This window comes from Numenius arquata, chromosome 2 (genome assembly GCF_964106895.1).
Source record: "Numenius arquata chromosome 2, bNumArq3.hap1.1, whole genome shotgun sequence".
In the NCBI taxonomy this organism is placed as follows: Eukaryota; Metazoa; Chordata; class Aves; order Charadriiformes; family Scolopacidae; genus Numenius; species Numenius arquata.
The window spans coordinates 44016979-44037446 of NC_133577.1; the positions used below are offsets into that span (position 1 = coordinate 44016979).

General features: G+C 36.2%; 1 protein-coding gene across 1 annotated transcript in view; it reads right to left on the reverse strand.

Annotated features, from left to right (window-relative positions):
- The window catches only part of USH2A (usherin), a 390721-nt gene that overhangs the window by 245820 nt on the left and 124433 nt on the right, over window positions 1-20468 (reverse strand). The window contains exon 21 of the mRNA XM_074166292.1: window positions 1364-1494. Within this exon, the coding sequence (XP_074022393.1) occupies window positions 1364-1494 (131 nt within the window). The remainder of the gene's footprint in view (window positions 1-1363; window positions 1495-20468) is intronic.

The window sequence follows — 20468 nt, forward strand, 5'->3', positions numbered from 1 at the left end:
AAGCACTAAAGTGCTACTTGAAAGATATCCACTCCCATTTAAAACAAACAACAACAAAAAAATCAAACTATTACATCTAGAAAGATCTTACAAAGGAAATAAAAAATCATTGTCAGTTGAGGGAAGGTGTAAATATAAAAGAGATGAAACAGAACTAGTACCTATTAATTGTGGATGAGGGCAATGTTAACAACAATATTAAGCACGGTCCCAAAAATTGAAGTCCACACCGATTCAGTTTGCAACAAAGAAAAGATAATGCCTGCGTGTAAATGCAGTGACTGTGATAGACATTTATATCGTGGGGATAGAAGCAGAGTTAATGTTTTCTAGCAAAGGGGTCACATACACATTAGCCTCTGTGCAACATCATGCCTCCTCTACAGATTCTCCAGAGCTGAGGAGGAGCTTCACTACTCCACACTACCTCTGCATTGTCATGGACCACCACCAGTGCCCGGACCATGGTAGAACTCAGGAAGCAAAGGTTAACAGTGGATTGTCAAATCTCTAAATCCACACCATTTTATACCAGTAAGCATCTCTGTTCAACCCCACAGAGCAGCAGACACGATGCCAATCACTTAATTATACATGGAGGCACGAAGGAAGATAGGACTGATACAGCTACCAGGCCTTCCAGCACCACGAAGGCAGTGGTAACCTTACAAAAAGGATGTACGTATATGGATACATATGATACCAAATTCTGCCAATATCATTAGAAAATCCAATATTTACTTAGAGTTTCTTGTGTATGTACAAAATATAACTGAGTCGGTAATTTTATTTTTTTTTTATTCCAATTCCAGGAGGAGATACAATTTTGGGGCACAGAGAAAACAGAAAATACCCAAACAAAAATGCAAGGAATGTGGACTTATTTTTAATTTTGTGAAATGTGTTTGATAATATTTTCCTCATTATTTATGTCTTTGCTATGGTCATTATTACCAGAAGTGAGAGACTACATTCATCACATTAATGGCAAGACACTGATTTCAGTAGGAAAAGACAAAGTCTCAAGATGGGACACTTAAAAATAATTGACTAAAAATATATGCAACTTTTATTTGCTAATTCAAAAACTAGTTCTGCTCACTTTTGAAATCTTGGTACTTTAAGCTGTAGCAGTGTTCAGTGGTACTGACAAAAAGACCCAACCCATAAAAGCGCAAACAAAACAAAAAATGAGCAAAGCTTTTGTTTCAGTGTTTCCCCCAAATGTCCAGTTACCTAATGGTTCTGATCAGCCAGTTAACTTGTATCAATTAAACAATCATTGAAAAAAGGATAAGTATGAAAAGAAGTACTGAAAGAAATAACCAAAGCTATTTTTATTGAATCCTGTCTTTTGTTGTACCTGTGGATCAAAAAGAAAGTAAGGACGCCCACTCCTCAGTTGAAGTGCAATGTATTCCTCTTGATTCCCAGGTGATGCAGAGAAAAAAATCAAACCATCAGGTTCCTGGGTTCTAAATTTCACTTTAATACCTGGTTAGGAAAAGCAAACAGATGGTTAATGCCAAAAATGGTTCTTACGCATTCTAACAGTGTCATTACAAATAAAAAGTTGTTTTAAAAACAGCAGTAAAATGGCACTCCAAAACCATGGAAGTTTTGTTCACTTAAAACTCCTGCCAGTCATTACAGGAGAAATTTTATTAATCCAGACTGAATCAGCATTTGAGAGAAATGTCTGTGATTTCAGAGCCCTTACTTATCAAAAAAAAAAAAAATGTGCAATTATGACTTATGCTGTTCAGTAACTTCTTAAAAAAAAGTAATTCAGATATGAGCATACTATTCTAGTAGTTGATGCTTTACATGTGGATTTTTACTTGTACTTTAACATTTCTGTTTATAAAATAGGAATGACGTTCCTACATGGAAGGATTTCTATGAAGAATAGTAGGGGTTTGGTTCCAAAAGATAGATAGATAGATATACATACACACACACACTTATTTATATATATTTTTATATATATTCTTTTTATAAATACATATATCTATGTGCACAAAGAACTCTTGAAAAAGTTTTAATGAAAATTAGACATATCCCAAGGCATAGTTGTTGAACGAAGTTTAATTAAGAACTTTCCAGATCATTATCAAGAGTCCTCCATTTGGCTTCTGATAAAATATTGTCTCAGCACATGAAATGTCATTCAAATGACATACAAGAAACAAATAGTAGTTTTCTTACATTACTTTTAACCACAAACAAAATATCAAAACAATAACTGAATTCATCAGCTTGTAAATATATTGGAATATTGTTTTCCATGGTACAAACTTACTGAGTAACTCTCTAAGGACACATTAATGAAACAATTCAGAGATTATGCATCCCGTTTCGAGAAGGATAATTAAGCATAAACAAGTTTTGGATAACCACCAATCTTTTATGACTATAACATCTTTCCTTTAAGCTACTTCCTGGAACATCATCTTACAGAAACGCATAAGAAAATTACAAAACCATATGCTCAATTTGGCCCAACTTTCCCATGTGCAAATCTAGACATCACAGGCTGAGTCTATGGTGGAGCTGTGCCATTAGTGAACTATTTCTTTTTACAAAAGGAAATGAAAAGGCATCAATAGCAACATCTACCTATACTACACACTTCCGTGACATTTCTGCGTAAAATGCTTTTTACAGAACAGCATAATTTATTGGGTTTTACCCAACTCCATCAAATTATTCAGTCTTTTCACACACATTTTCACTCATGTCAGGCAGAAAAACAGTAAGTGACAAAAGTTTTTCTTGTAGACAGCATCCATATTTTACAAAAATAATTATAATTCTGATACACATTCATACTAGATCATGCTTGTTAATTACCTATACCCATAAGAAATATCCTTTGACCCCATTCCTTAATCACATAAATGTTTTCATGCAAATCACATGATGCACTCACAGATATAAATCATATTCTCTAGGCAATGAAAAATCAGTCATGCTATTAAAATGCCTGCAAAGAGTAATAAGTAATGTCCACCAAGTAAAAAACTCAACAAACGCTGTGCCTACTTAAGGAAAAGCATCGCTTTGCCTGGCTCAGAAATAACCATTATTGTTGTACTTTGAGGTTCCAGGTATTTCCAGCTGCTGTATCTGCTGGAGAGGCTGAGACTGATGGCCTCTAATCCCAGCACTGAAGAGCACCGTTAATTTAACAGACTGCCAGTATTTTTATTGAGCTGCCAAAAGACATTTCTGAAGACTCGATGAGCCTTCCTCACACCTAATTCAGAAGAACAAATACAAAATAACTGAGTTTCTGCGAAAGCACCATTATTTTATATTGCTGTGTTAGAAAATATAAATTAAATGGTTCATAATGGCAATATTGCAGTAATTCTAAAAGTTTTCAAATGTTATGCAGGAGCTTCCTTTTTTCTTTGGATATTGAAGAGGCTCACAAACTTTATTTCCTGCCTGTAGATTTGCCATCGCTTCATATAAAGTATTGATGAGTCAGGAACAGCAAATTCTAAATTCATTTGTCACCTATTATATAATTCAGAAAGGGACTCTCCCCCTTTAAGTTTAGGTATCTTTCGAGTTTCTCATTAGATAAGGAAGTTCATACAAGCTAGCTCTAAATAAGTACTTTCAAACCTCCATGTTAGTATTTTCTTGCATTTCTGGAAGTGAAGAAACCAAGTATTAAGCAAACTACTTCCCCATAGATAATAGTTTCACTGGAAAATAAAAACTTATGAAATTAGTATTTTTCATAGGAATTTATTCATTAAAAAAAAAAATCTGAAAATATTTCTCAAGTCCAAGTTAGACCTCATGTTCAAAACAAAACATAGCCAGAAATCCCATTCAGACTTGTAACAGCTATATCAATGTCATTTTTCTTCCTTATTGACACAGCACTGAAAGTGGTTCTTACTTAACTTTACTACAAAAAGATTTCCTTTGAAAATCCGAAAGGTTTCAAAGAAGTTGAAAACCACCACTGGAGCACCAGAAACACTTTCCCCCTCTTTTTTTTTTTTTTTTTTGGGGGGGTGGGGGGTGAATTTTGCAAGAAAATTTCTCAAAGACTTGTGTCTACTATTTCACTATGCATGTCTAAAACCTTAAATTCAATGTTAGATATAACAGATAAATAGGAACATAAATAAATGGTGACGTTACAATTACTTCTGTAATTTGCCATATACGGAAACGGCATTTCAGCCACACTACTGAGGCTACTAAATCTTGGATGGAAAACAGGACCATCTGTGAAGCATAGTAGGAATGTACTTTAAATCAACTGAATCTTGAATTGCAACTCAAGAACTCACCTAACAGGCCTGTTTATGTGACAAAAGGGATTGGTCCACAAGGTGTTGCTATCATTTCTGGGGTAAAAAACAACAGGACATTCTACTACAAATTAAACATTAATGTATGTAATTCAAAATCATTTCAAATTATAGCTGCAATTAGAGAAGCTGTCAGAATTCCTTTAATTATAATTAAAGAAATTTCTTCAATTTCTGTAATTGATTTTTTAAATTATAATGGCATTGTATAAAACATAACACCAGCATTGTGAACATAAAAGACAAAAAGAGGAAAACACAGTAATAAAAGGAAATTACTAATATTATTATTAATTTTTTAAAGTTTTCCAAGGTGTGTTAGGGCAGACTACCCTTCTATAAGGATCTATATAGCTTCAACTAATGCAGTAGTGGATTGTGATAAGATTTTTATCCTAGTTTTATAGATGGCACATCCAAGTTATTAGAGGAATGAGGATGTGAACGTGCAGGTATTTTAAAGGCATTAAACCAAGCAGCAATATCAGCATGCTACCTTGTGAGTGCACGCTATTCTGAGAATTCCTTTTAGTAATAGGCTGATACTAAAATGAAAAAGATCTACTATTACAGTAATGTCAGATAAGTTATAATCTAGCTTTTTGTCTAATTCAGACAATGTATATGAAACTATTTTTATATCCCCTCATTAACACCCTCATGTAAGGTTCGCAAGTCTGAGAACTTCATCAACATTTCAGATTCAGACTCAAATTCACTTCTGGATTTGGACTCTTCTGCTGCAATTCAACATAGCTTGCGAGATCTGCACAAAAGTATTCAACAGGCAAGAACATGCTCTTTAGAGGTTGACTGTGTTTTTGCTTAAAGTAAGTTTACAGAGCACATGGGATTATTTTTAGTTTAGAAGAGGCAGTTGGTCGGCAGGAGGAAAATATTAATAAATCAGAGAAGCTCCTAAATTAGCATAACATATACTAATAATTTATATAATTTATAATTATTACAGCAATAAAAATCACTTTTGACTGATGCTAATAATTTTTTCTTGTAAAATATGAAGTTTAAAACAGGTTTTGTTTGACCAAAAAACTTTATTCACCCAGACTAAAGAAATTTTGCTTCCTGTGAAACATCTTTCCAATTTAACTGAATTGAATTCAGGGTTTGGGCTTTTGTTTTGGGTTTTTTCGCCAGGGGAGGGGGGGGAGGTTGTTGTTGTGTTGTTTGGTTTTTTTTTTAAAAAAAAAAAAAAAAAACATTTCAAAAGACAAAAAAAAAAATCACAGTACTCAAAAAATGTCTTTTGACTTTTTGAAATTTTGGGGAAGAGGAGTTGAGGGGAAAATGCAGGCAGAGAGGCAATGTAACTGAAGACATCTTTTACAATAACAGCTGAGAGAATTCAGCAAAGGAACCTACTGAAAAATTAATTTCTTTGTCCCATGCACTCAGCTAAAACACCTGTAAAGTACCTTTCTCTACAACTAGATGTTCAGAGTTGTGCTCAAAATAGCCAACAAACATACGCTATTGACTCATTAAATACATAGAAGTTGCTACAGGTCTCAAAAGTCCCATACTCCTTCACCAAAACCTATATATAACCACATGAACAAATCTGTCCAAAAGTGACAAGAACAGCCACATAAAGATTTCCAGCCTGGAAGCAGTCAGCAAGAATACTGTTAGCTTAATTTTCATAAATACATCAAATCCCAACCCATATGCATAAGATTAAAAAGCGAGAACAATAATAAGATAACCTACCATATTATGGACATTTTCTCTGTGGACTTAGGAAACCATAAAAGGAAAAGAGCGTACATTGCAATCAGAAAAAAATAAAAAACCAAACCTGCCTAATATCTGAAAAATCACAAAGCATTATTAGAAATGGATTTTGCATAATCAGTGAAGCACATCCATTTTCAGTGCAATTTCTCCCAGAACTGTACAATTGTACAAACACAATTTTCATTTCCATTCTACTTATATTGTTATATGAAATGGTGTAAATAATTATATAATTGTACATCCAAATCAAATGAACAGAGAATTGTTGGCAAGGAAAGTGATCTCTTTATGCTTACTAAAGCCCTTATTTGTGCATAACGCCAACTAAAACAAATAGAAATTGTATATAAAATTTTGACTACAGCATTGGGCTCTCAGAATTCCCTTCAGGATGACAAATGTTAAGCGTTTACTTAACATAGAGACTGTGTACAAATGCTCTTGCCTAATCAAAGTACATTTTCCCACATAAACTATAAAACAAAATTTAACTAGGGAGGGGATAGGTGGGGAAGAAAACTCTCAGTTACTATACACTGCCTTTGAATTACTATTTAATTGTCATTCTGTGAGAGTGATTATGCATGCTACACGTCATTACAAAAGTTAAAACACATTTTAAAATGTATTTTTAGTAAGAAAAAGCACCTTTCAAAAAAATAAGGGAGACTTCACAAATATGGATGAGCACTTAAAGCAGTTTCCCAAAACGAACATTCGGATTTGGGAAAAGAAGGAGCTCAGAGGACACTTTCCTGGACATACTCATGAACATCCTCTGCTGAATGCAAGGAGTTTTTCACACTTTTTGATCACAGAATCATAGAATGGTTCGGGTTGGAAGGGACCTTCTAAAGATCATCTAGTTCCAACCCCCCTGCCATGGGCAAAGACATCTCCTACTAGACAGGTTGCTCAAAGCCCTATCTGGCCTGGCCTTGAACACTTCCAGGGATGGGGCATCCACAGCTTCTCTGGACAACCTGTTCCAGTGCATCACCACCCTCACATGAAAGAATTTCTTCCTAATATCTAATCTAAATCTAACCTCTTTCAGTTTAAAGCCATTACCCCTTGTCCTATTGCTACACTCCCTGATAAAGAGTCCCTTCCGCATCTCTCCTGTAGGCCCCCTTTAGGCACTGGAAGGCTGCTATAAGCTCTCCCCAAAGCCTTCTCTTCTCCAGGCTCAACAACCCCAACTCTCTCAGCCTCTCTTCATAGAAGAGCTGCTCCATCCCTCTGATTATCTTTGTGGCTCTCTTCTGGACCCGTTCCAACAGGTCCACCTCCTCTTGTGCTGAGGACTCCAAAGCTGGACGCAGCACTCCAGGTGGGGTCTCATGAGAGCGGAGTAGAGGGGCAGAATCACCTCCCTGGACCTGCTGGCCACACTTCTTTTGGTGCAGCCCAGGATGCAGTTGGCTTTCTAGGCTGCCAGCGCACATTGCAACTCATGTTGAGCTTCTCATCCACCAACACCCCCAAGTCCTTCTCCTCAGGGCAGCTCTCCAGCCTTTCTCTGCCCAACCTGTATTTGCGCCTGGAATTGCCGTGACTCAGGCCTAAACCTTTCTGGAATTTGTTGAGAGAAGCTGCTGGAAAGTACTCTTCCCAAATCTGTCCAGCATCTTTTATTGTCTTTGGTACAAGAACAGGCTCCATCTTTTACTGTTAGCTTAATGTGTTTGAAAATATTTTTGCAGTTCATCAACACAAACATTGCACTGACTTAGTAATTCCATTGATGAAGTAAATACTGCTTATTTCTAAGTTGTTTTAGTTTTTTAATAGAAATGTGAAATATATACTTGGAAGTCATATATATATGTCCATATACCTATGTACACACACACATGTTTTTGTACATGCAAAGATATGAAAAATTTTCCCCAACTTTTTCCAAACTGTAACTGGAGTGTCAAATTGCAGGTCAGCAACCACTTGTCTTTTGTGATGATAGTAAAACCAGGAGAAGCTAAAAATCCATTGTTTTTTAAATTAGACTGTACAAACCCCCCATCTTCTGAAAAAGTCTAACTTTGTTGAGAATGACACAATTCGAAGAATATAAATATATATATATATATACACACACACTCTTAACACCCCAAACTCCAAAAAACCTAAGTCAAACTGAAAGGTTGAACAAGCATAAACAAAGAATATGATAAGTGTGATAAGTGAATGAAGGGTGGAAATATATAACACCTCTTGTGGAAATCAACTATTAGGCGAACCCCCAAATCCTCTTAATGAGAGCTGAAAAATTCTTTTACACTAAAATGACTAATCTGATACCTGTTTTTCCTTATTTTGCTTGCTACCCCATTATACCCACTACTGGTAAAACAAACAGGACATTTTAGCTTTAATCTTCTTACTACATAACCCAAATAACTTCAGTCATGTTTGCATTAATGCTGCATTAATCATGTTGTTGCGTATTAATGAGTTTTCAGGCTATGCTAATTACTGTCATAGATTCTGCAGCAGCCCATTAAATATACAAATTACAGAATTAAAGAGCCAGAGCTCTTCATGATTAATCTTTAAATGGAGAAAAACTAATGATGTCTGTACAAAGTTTCTCTCCACTTTTGGCTGACTGAGCCCAATGAACAATCAATTAGAGTATTTGAAGAATAAGAATATTGCACATACTAAAAGATGTGTTATGCTGTTATTCTATGCAGAAGACACACATTTATAAGTTTCTATCAAATGGACTTCTGTAACACATTCCAGTCTTTAAGGTCTCCCGAAGTGTTGCACAGGGGTAAAAGCTATAGGATATTCCAATTCATTATTGCATACTCATAGGACTCTGCTGGTTCCATATGAATATAGCAAATCAATCTTCTCCTTTTAGCAAGGACACAAGTCCTGCTATTCCCTAGTAAGAAAGATTTACAGCAAACCTTGGTGAAAAGAAAGCTAAGATAAGTTTAAAGTCATTTGATAAGATTTGATGTATTAGTAGCACTTTATCCCCCCACTTACACAGTGATGCTTTTTCAGGAATAGTGTAATACCTAGTGGTTAAATCAAGAGATTCAAAGTTAGGAGACCTTGAGTTTGTACTCAGCCAATGACTGAGGTATGTCACCCAGAAGCCATCATTTAAACCCCCTGCCTCCGTATTCTTTCCTGAAGAATTGTGGCCAATATCACTTGCGTAATGTTCTGTAATGTTTGAAAAATTCATTACTGTTTTGTTCTGCAGAGTCTTAAATATAAATAAAATCAGCAAAATGCCCACACGTATTCAGAAAAATTACCTAGACACTAGGTATTTACTGACATTTGAGAAACACTAATATATCCAAAAAAGGGTATTAGTCTAACCTTTTCCAAATACTGCATATTACGCAGAACATCACAAGACCTCCCTAAAGAGCAGATTCTCAGTCCATATTAATATTACTCTGCACATCAACAGTTGCAGTTTGGAATTAATTGGGTGATTCCAGACCTGTCTAATCAGTTTTTTATACCATGGAAAAGATAAATAAACCATACTTTGTACACTAAAGATTTTGTATTTATACAAAGTAGTTCTTTAAAAAAAACGCCTCAGATCAAGATTGATCATAGCATGAGAATATTCTCATATGAACATAAAGTTAAAAAGAATGGATTGCTGCACTTAGTGCACAGGGAAGAAGACATACAAACACGTGAGATTGTTATAATGATGTTTCTCTTTTCACTTGGACATTCTATAGTGCCTGTGATAAGGCACATCTTTGCTTTGAACTCCTTCCCTTTTTCCTTGAACGCCATTTTGTTTGTGTGTTGGAAAGCTGCTCTGCACCCTATCTGTCCTTCCTAGACAATCTGCAAAATATTGACACAAGAAGTACCTGAGAGTTTAGCAAGACCGAAAAGGTACTGGACAGTCTGACTGCCTAGATTTATCTAAATAATTAAATGAAGACCTCAGAAAAACTTGTATGAGAGATCACATATGTGAAACCTGACACAGAGATGCAGATGTTACCATTATCTGTGAGCATTCCTCTGCCATTAGAGTCAACATCCAGTTGTTTACACAGAGGCCTTAAGTAATACAATCATTAAAAAAACTAGCATCCTGACTCAAATTCATTTATTAAGCCTAGAAACATAATTGAAACTGTCTTCCACTTGTGTACTTTGGGACAGTATACAACAGGCATATATACAGACAGCATTATTTTTTCAAAGCACAGCTACCAGGGCAATGACTGTAATCATGAAACTCTAGGAGTCAAGTCCTGCTTGGGGTAAGGATCAGCTGCAAGTTTGTTTCTGTGTTGTTCTTAATACTGAAGTGAAATATGGACAAGGAGGAAACAACAGCCCAATATTCAGCTAATACTTTCTTTGCTGTTATTGTTCTACTTGAACAAAATTTGAGAAAATTTTACTCAAATGCGGCCTCTTTCAAATAATACCCGTAATCTTTATTTTCATTTATTTATCTTTACATAGCCTGGAAAGAAATTCAACAGGCTCTGATTTTGTTAGAAAAGGAAGAAAATAATTTCTAGGAATAAGAATCCTTTCTGAGAATTTTCATGAATTCAAACTATGATATTTAAAGTACAGAAATAGAGACAAGTATTCGTCTTCATTTCAGGTTAAATTCTTTAGAGAAAGAACTGTATTTTGTTACCTGTATGTGAATTAGTGCATAAAAAAGGTCATCTTATGCAACAAGGTTAAGGTGGGAGAGGCTTCTAGGTGTTAATGCAATGCAAATCATAATTACTAGAAATATGATGACAAGAAGAATCACTTCAAAGATTTACAACAGTGCAATCTATAAAAGGTCAACATCACAGAGAAATCAGAAATGAGCTGGAGGTCAGTAGTTGTAAATAGCACTTCAATTATAAGCCTTTAAGTTAGTATTTCCAGCAGTAGTACAAATGTAACTGCACAGAGAGTAATTTAACTGATCAAGGGAAAAGAGTATGACTAGAGCTGAGTAAAATGCAAATACATCAAAATTAAAGTCAGTGTAATGATCTGAAACACAGCAAATTTAGACAACAGTGCACTAGCCAAGGCCAAATCTCATCACACAGCATCACAGAAGCTGGAAGCACAATAAGGTGGAAATCCTGCAGCAAGTGAAGAAGCTTATTGATTAGACAATGTACATACAGAACAGAGGAATAACTAAAATAAGTTAATGAGTGTCTTGAGGAATACTACGGGACAAAAATGGAAATGTAACAAGGAGAAAAAAAAACCCCAACCCTTTTAGACAGAAATACAACACCACAGAGCAAATACTCAGCAAAAAGCATAGTTTCAAGTTACAAACTCAGCCACAAATGCTACTTATCGCAGAACTGCAAAAAAGCTAACAACATATCCAAGTTTTAAGGTAGACCAATGAACCACAACAAAACTGCCAAATTAAGAACTGAAAGAAATATATAATATTTTCATCTTGTAATATTTGTGACAGTATTTCCCCTATTATTGACATAATGACCTTCTCCAGAGGAAACTTGAAACTGGTTTTATTTGTAGGAACTAAGTTCATAAAAGGATTTCAATGGAATAACCGGCTGCAAGTTTATATATAGACAGCAAACTCGCTTTTCTCACATTTTCAGGAGAGTGTGCTAGATATACCGTGACATACCTGCTGACAGTGAACAATTACTTCCTCAACCTCCATCAATTTAGGTGATTGTAAAGGCTCACTCATTGCCTTCTAAGGTATTTGCCACCTAATGGAACTGCACCTTGAAAGTTCAGCAGGTCCTGCTTTGAAAGAGTTGATAATATTCCATTCTATTTTTTCCTATTATTCTTCTGCCTCTGCACTTGTTAATTTACACTCTGTAAATTAAGTGCTTTATGGGGTTTCACATGAAATGTTTACTGAGAACATACCCAAATACTTCATAGCACTTACACAGAATATTTTACTTATAATATGATCCACAGCTACCAAAACACTATCTTCATCACCCCAAGTTTGGTTTTAGTGAAAGCCTCGCCCTTACAGATCACAACAGAATAGAAATAGAAAAGTTCACTCCAACCTCTCTTGCATTGGATGCATAGGGTTAGCTGTAATCCTGAAAGATGGCCTTGGCCCCGCTATCTTTAAATGACCATGTGATTAGAGGCATGAAAGTCAACAGGATAAAGCTGACGTGCTGGCTCTGTTACCGTAAAAGTAATGCACAATCTACAATATGCAGAAAACAGAGGCAAGTCTGCGTGGGAAGCTACGAAATCTAGCAATTTTCTCTTAGAAATTACTTTAGCATATGTATGCTCCCTGCTGATTCTCACTAATGTTTCCAAATGCACAGAAGGAAGATTTTATCATGCACTTAGCAGTCACAGTCCCTGGACTGCTTTTGAAAACAGAACTGGGGAAGGGGGGAAGGGGGGCAGAGAACCACCTTGTAGCGGTTGTTCACCATCCACTGCTGTTATTATTTCCTTTTCCTTTCATGGTGTGTCACCATAAGTGTATAGCCCAATAATCAAACAGGAGATTTCATGTTGTTTATCACACATTAAGGCCATATTCACCAAATTCTCCAACCTTCTCTGCTCTGCTCAGCTTTTGTAAAAAATGTGCCACAGAAAACATGACCCAGTGCAGTAAGCCAGCTGTGGAGGCTGCATCTCAATTTGTAGCCTGGCTTATTCCCAAGAATCAAACCCCTGCACTCACTGTAAGAGTTAGTCACATACAGAAGCATAAAACAAAACTAGCCTGGTAATGAAATAACATTTATCTATCAGCTGAATACTCACACACTATGAAATACTTTCAGAGTGATAAATACAACTCAACCCCTGCCGCCTCTCCTCTGTTTTTTAGGAAAGCAATATAGTGGTATGTGGTGGGTATGAAAAAAATCCTGCACTACATCCAGTAATATAGCTAATGTGTAGGGGACAGATATAGCCAGATATTGTGCTAAGTCCTGTGTGCACTCACCTACCTAAGCAACCAGGAGAGTACAGAATAATGCTGGAAGTAGAGGAACACAGAAGTAACACCTTCCTCCTACCCAGGTGGGATAGCTCCTCATCAGCTGAGCATTTGAGCTGAGATTTTTCACTGTGTGTCAGGATGCAAATGAAAAAGTAATAAGCCAACTGAAACACAAAGCAGCTCCAGCAGTGATATCTGTTGGTGTTCCAGTGTGTTTCCATGTATGGTAAGGAGTTCATGATTTTTTCCTGAGTCTAATCAATGCTTGGAGGAATCTAAGCATATTTCTAAATTCTGAACTGCATCCGTTGGTGCAATCGGTGGAAAAGGTGATCCAGAAATAAGCACGAATAAAGACATTTCAATGGTATGAATAGCCATGTAACTCAACCTCTGAGGACTTAAATAAAGGGCACAATTACACAGAGATTCAACTTGAGGCAAACAAGAAAGTGATGAGGAATACAGAAAATTATAATGACAGAAAATTGATACAGCACATAATATTTACTAAATACTGTCATAATTCTTTTTACCCAATGTAAGTTAAATTGCAATGCTAAACAAGGACTAAATTAAACTGACAAGGCACAAGGATTAAAAAAAGAACTTCCATAAAATTTCCCTTTGCTGCCTTCTGTGTATATGTAGTTGATCCTGTCTTACACTTAGACTGTAAATTCTTTAGGGCAGACACTGTCAACTTTTTGTTCCTAATACAAAAGAGGCATGTAAAGATTTAAAATTCAATCAATTTTATTAATCTAAATGAAAAGGGATAAGGACAATACTGAAACTACTTTCCCTAACAATTTTTTTCACATAGCATGATGTCATTTAGCCTCCATATACTGTGATATTTTCAGGCAGTTATTGATGTCATCTTTTCAGAATTTTAGTTCCTTATGGGATTTTTGAATTAAAGACCACTTTGTTGTAGACTGCCTTTGTGTTGATTTTTACATTATTGCTTAAAACATGAGTGATTACAGAATACATGACTGACTAATTCTGAATGATGGTAATAAGGAAATTTCTCCTCTTCTCCTGCAAAATTCACTGATAATTTTTTCTTCTTTCTCTTCCTTTCTCTCAAAGTATGAGACTTTCTGCAATACAGAAAATCATGATTGATTACAATATTGTAATAGATTAAAACCAAAAGTGGGTGACTGGACATACAGCATTACTAAGAAGTATGAGACTTTATATTCTTTTGTTTCCAGTGTGACCATTTTTGTATCTTTACCACTTGTAATGTCTCACAGAAAGACACCCATACTCAAAACAAAACAAAAAAGCAACAATCCTTGTGCACGTGCTGCAACGATGGCTCCAAGTCACCTTTTTTTCTGTCCCCTGTGTTGCCTGTGTATTCAGATGACAGCCAGCTTCTTTAACTCCCAATGATTTTTTTAAAGTCTTGCTAGCAATGCTAGGGCAGTGTAAGGGAAAGGGGGAAAAAGTACTCGCCCTAGCCTTAACAACACAAAAACCATATTTACAGATGCACTTAAAAACTCTAAATAAAAAAGCCTCTACAAAAAATCAACCTAAACTGTCTTTTGCTTCTAGAAGGGTGAACTGTGTAATTGTAGCAGCAAGGCATGTCTAGTGTAACATGGCAGAGCCTTAGAGGAACGCTGGCCAACGGCTCTTGAACAGCATGTGGCTCCCAGGGATGTGGGCACAGCAATGCTGCCGCTGCATCAAGCAGCTGAGAGCAGGGCTTTCAGGCACAGGGGCTGCCAGTTAAACCGGATCCCAAACTGCTGCAGAAAGGAAGTATTGGACTATCAAGGCTGACTCCAGAGTACCCTGAAACCTTATACCCAGCTCAGTCCCGTCCCACTGTAAGAGCTCTGGGGAGGGACTGCTTGTGAACTATTCGCATATTTCCTCCCATAACATGATGTAGATATCCTGAGGCTCTTAGGTGTAGGAAGACTTCAGTTGGTGGCTTATAAAGCCAGGAGAACAGGGCTTTTCTGTCTTAAAGCAACCTTGAGCGCTGGCCATTTCTCAGCCTGGCTGCAGTGGTCACTTTGCAATTCCGCAGGAGTGCTGCGATGCCCTAATTTCCACCTCTGACATTTCCCTGGCCCTTTCCTGCCTATGTAAAGGCAGGAGGTCTGGCATAAAACCAATTATGCAGTCTTTGCTTCACCCAGGATTCCCATTCAGCTCATTTTTTCCCCTTAACGCATGCAGCTCAGTAGCATAACCAAGTTTACACAGAAATATCCTAATTTTTTGAAAATTAGTGATGCTAACGTGACAATCTAACCTGGGTTTGGAATAAGTAGCTCAAATTGGCATATTTTGATCACTGCGCGGGAACAACTTGGAAGAGAAAAATATAAAACACACAGAAGAAAGATTAAAGAATCCTAAAGGAAGAAAATAAATGGGAGAAACAGCTAAATTTGAAAGTTAGAGTGCAGAGGCAGTATCCTTATAACATATTTCATCTTTTAAAAATACTGAGCAAAACCTCCAAGACATAACAATTAATTGTGCAAATTTTTTGTGAAGGAACTCACTCTGAATAGTGCCAAAATTTTGATGGAAGGGATGACTTTCATCCCAAGATAAAGCACTCCTTTCCTTCTACAATGCAGTAAGTCTTCACAATGGTAGATGTTCTCAAAAACACTTATCCTCCATCCCCAGCTTGAATCTTCCCAAAAAGGTTTCATTCTCATTCGACAATTCACTTAATTTGTTTCTGACTCAAAAGTTATTACCTGGGATAGTTGTACCTGCCACTCTAGCCTTCGTTTTGTTCATCCAATTATGAAGGTTGATGGGAACAAAGACTGTAATTTGTGTAAATAGATTCCCCCTCCTCCCTCCCTGTCTCTGCAGCAAGTCACTGAATGACCTGAAAATGCAGAAAATAAAAAACCCCAAGGGCTAAAACTCCACTACACCAAAATTCCCACTATTTACTACAGAAGAAAGAGAATGCATTCTGTTAGTGATGGCACCTCTGCTGGCAAAGTTTCATTTTTAGTAAATCAAGAAACATTTAAAGTAAGCCAGAATAAAAGAGCAGTATTAATTACCAAGCCAGAAAAAACGTTCTATATAAAGATGTGACACTACTTACTATTTAACCAATTTTTTTTCTTTACTCAGGAGAAAACATGAGGACACACTCCACTCTAAGCATCAGTTGTTATAACACGAACTAACCTAGAATAAGAACACTAATCCCAATTTACATCTGTGTAAGCATGGTCAGAACAAAGAATTTTAAACAGATAGGCTTAGATACAAAGTAGCAGATCAAATTTTGATTATTTCCTTTTTTTTTTTTCCTCCCTGAAGTAGATAGTGTGCTCCTTTCTGAACTCCCTAAGAATACCATTCTATACAGCGCTGATGAGTGCCAATAGTATAAGTAACAATGACTCCTGGAATTAAAAACTAGAACAGCAATATATTTCTGTAGTGTTCCCTCCCCTTGCTTAGTATAGGGAAATATTTTATGCTACAACTACTTGCTTGTACAACATTGCATAGATTTTATAGGACAGCAGAGAAAGACATTTTGAAAATATTTATAAAGCAGAAGGCATGACCCCCAAAAGCCTGTTTTTCCAACAAATAAAACGAAGCCCGAATACAACTAAAAAAGAAAAATGTCTTCTGCAATAATTATAGCAAGCACAGTATCATTTGCAGAAAGCACTGAAAGAATTTTGAAGTAGACATGCAGATCACTAAAGGAAAAGTGGAGCTGCATAGCAGAAATTTTAGAAATCTTGAGTTATTATGGCCAACATATTTTCCGAGAATAGCCTTGTTTTATAATCTAAATCATAATCAGCACCACAGAGAGCAAATAATCCCTTCTTAACAAGATCAAGATAGGACTTCAGCAGCAGCACAGGAAACAAGCTAGTTAATAAATAAGATAGTGCAAAACTATAAAGTGCTTTATAAGTAATGATCAATGTTTAAAATCAGTGCTCTTGCAAATTGGAGCCAAAGCAAAGGGGCTAGCACCAGGGTAAGATGATCCGGTTGATGTATTTTAGATCTGCTGAAATAAATCCATTTATAGGAGCATTTGCAGGATGACTAAGTTAAAAGAGCACTGCAACAGTCAGGCCTGACTAAGGGAACGCCTCCTCCTCCTGTCAATATTTCAAACTGATAAAGAGCTGACCAAGTGCAATCAGTGCTGTGATGAATAAAAGAAAGCTTGGGACCATTAACATTAATGGGACTTGTGTGGCTAAATGCTCGTATATTGTACTGAAAATTTACCCGATGGACCAAGAGATTTTTTTTTTCACTCATGCTTCCCCTTTTCCCTGTACACTGTATATGATCAGTTTAAAAATATTTGCAACGTAATATAAATGTCTAAAATAACTTCATATGATTAATATCCCATGAGTCTCTGGGGGGGCTGGGGGGGGAGGAATTAGAGAGCTCACTCTGGCTACCTGGAAGACTTGAGAAAATAGAAATGCCAGTTTTATAAACACAGATAAAATTGGCTGATCTAATATCTTCAGGCAGAGTGCCGTAGCCTTGGGGCACAATGACAAAGACTCTAGCACCTGCCATCTACAATGTGTATTGGGGAATGGTTAATAAACTGGTACCCTATGAGAGCTGGATGAGCTTTTATGGCAAGACAGAAATTCAGATCAGCAAGTATAGTCCTAAGAGCACATATATCCAGTATATGACCTGGTTCAATAGTTTTAATTTGAAATGTGGCAGCCTGTTTTTCTTATCATCAATATTAAACACCTATCATACACTCAATGCTGTACCAAAACCAGATGACATAGTTTTCATCTCAACCCCCTCCTGCAATCTGAAAAACATCACATGGTACAATGGGGGGCCAAGGGAACGTGTTTAGGGTTAGGGTTGTTGAGGAGAACATGTTGTTTCATATTGGTGTATAATTATAGTAGAATTGGGTAAAATTAATAAATATTTTGACCATATAGCTATTTAATACAAAAAGTTTTAAGAAAGAATCTGATACAAGATTTACAGCTGTGTGAAACACCAGTGTGAATTTATTGCTATAAGGAAAATATTTAAAGCTTTTATATTGTCTTTTAGCTTTGGCAGAGTACTCCCAAAGAAAGTGGAAGAGTATAGAGAGATGTTAAGCAAGACAAAAAATTCTCCTGATGGGGAAAGAGACCTGTCTGGCAGGTTCCCAGACAGAGAGGAAAAAAAGACCTTAGCAGCACAGAAGACAAGTAAATGTCCTTTATGACTTCAAGGCTTATCGTAGTTCCAAGGAATTTAAGTTGTGGGTTTGTTGGTTTTTATTTTTCCGGAGGAAAAAAAAAAACATAATTTTACCAATATGAGTTATCCCAGTGCTGAAAAAAATGAATAATTTTTGTCTTTATTTCTTAGCGATGTTGACAGACAGGGATTCTATTTTCTTTAGTACCTACATTATTTTAAAAACAAATGCTATATTGGAATATACTCCTACTATAGACATTTAGAGATTAAAAGATTCACAAATGCATATACCTGCCATTCCACTTTGAACTCCTGCAGTCCTAAAATGGGATCACGATAAGGCTTAAGGCAAAACTTTTCAGCCTGCTGATCAGTCAGCCTTTACTTACCATCTCATTTAGCCTTTGACCAACAGACTGAAAAAAATAGTGCATGTGACTGAACAACAAGGCTGGGATTAAGCTAACTGTAGTACTGTGTGCTTGCACAATTAAACCTATTAGCAATATGAAACAAGATAAAAATATAGAATGCTGACTGAAGAATTCTGAAGTTATAAACAAAGAATGAGTCACAAACCCAAAATAGAGCAAGTATGAAATGAAAGAATAAAATGCGTTTTCAGTAGACAAAGAACAAATTATTTCAATATAAAAGTTTTACAGATCTCATAGGTAATGAAATCACAAAATTGGGAGACTGGAAAGAACATTGCTGTGCTTAATTATCAGTTGTACTGTATCGTCAACTTCCTCATGAACACAGTTCCAAACACCAAGTTCCAGCCATTTGAGCACAGGCTGGCAGAGACAGCAGCATACAAAAACCTGCCTTCTTCCACCTGTGACTACCAAAGTGATTATGCCACTGTTTCTAAGGAAGGCACCTGGTCATAACAACTCACACCTTCATGACCTTAAGCAAGAACAAGACGCAATATTTTAGCTTACATACCAAAAAAAGAAAAAATCCAGAATGCAGTAGCTGTATTTACACTCTTTGCCACAAGCACATCATCCCATTTGCTCTGCTCACAACACAGACTCTCCATAGAATATTAGGTCAAATGTAAGGTCCCAATATTAATCTTCACGGCCATCCATGGAAGTGGTTCAAGATATCTCAAGAGTGCCCTTCTCATTATGGTGGTGACCTCTCTGAACAACTGCTGTTAGTTTCAAGGCTCACCGGAGCAAGACTAAACTCCCAGAGCAAGAAGGATAGAAGCCCTGGAACTCAGTAGAGAAGCAGATCAAAATGATCACAAATTTCACAGTTTTCTAAAGACAGTTCAAACCCATATCTACTCAGACTTTCCAATGTCATATATTAAAACAAAAGAGAGGAGAGAGAAAAAAAAAAAGACAAAAAAAAAAAAAAAAAAAAAAAAAAAGAAGCATGTCCAGAGAAGAATGCTAGGGAAGAGGTAAAGAAGAAGTAAGTACACATGAGGAGTAAGGAAAAAGATGAGAACAAATTAGTTGAGTACGATTATGCTTTGGAAGATACTCCAGTACCACCTACAAACTATGAAACTATGAATCGTAGAATCATAGAATGGTTAGAGTTGGAAGGGACTTTAAAGATCATCGAGTTCCAAAACCCCTGTCACGGGCAGGGACGCCTCCCACTAGACCAGGTTGCTCAAAGCTATGATAAAGGTCCAATATTTTAATTACTGTTCTTACCTACTATATTGGTATGAATATTGGCTGGTTTTTTTTAAAAATTGCACAAAATGTATGTGCAAAAAGTGCACTTCAGTTAAAAAAAAATAAAAATAAAAATTTCAGATTTCCACACCCAAATGGAAGAACAGAAATTTGCAACTCTGAATTCATAGTATAAAACAGACTTTACAAAAAAACCAACCTATTAACTAAACCTTCCTCCCAAAAGTGGCCAACATGGATAGCAATTAAAAAAAATAAAGAAAAGCCAGGCTTTTCCCACTAAGTAAAAAAAAAAAGAAAAAAGCAGATTGCCGACCTTAAATTAGTTATAAGTTTAAAAATGGCATGTATTGTATAAAATAATCAAAATAATAATAATAAAAATAAAAAATAATAATAATCTGTTTCGAATTTCTAAGGAAGCCTATGAAGTGGAATCTTATGGATTTCCAAAAATTTTTTTATTTGCTTGCAACATCTTAATACAATTCTAAATTC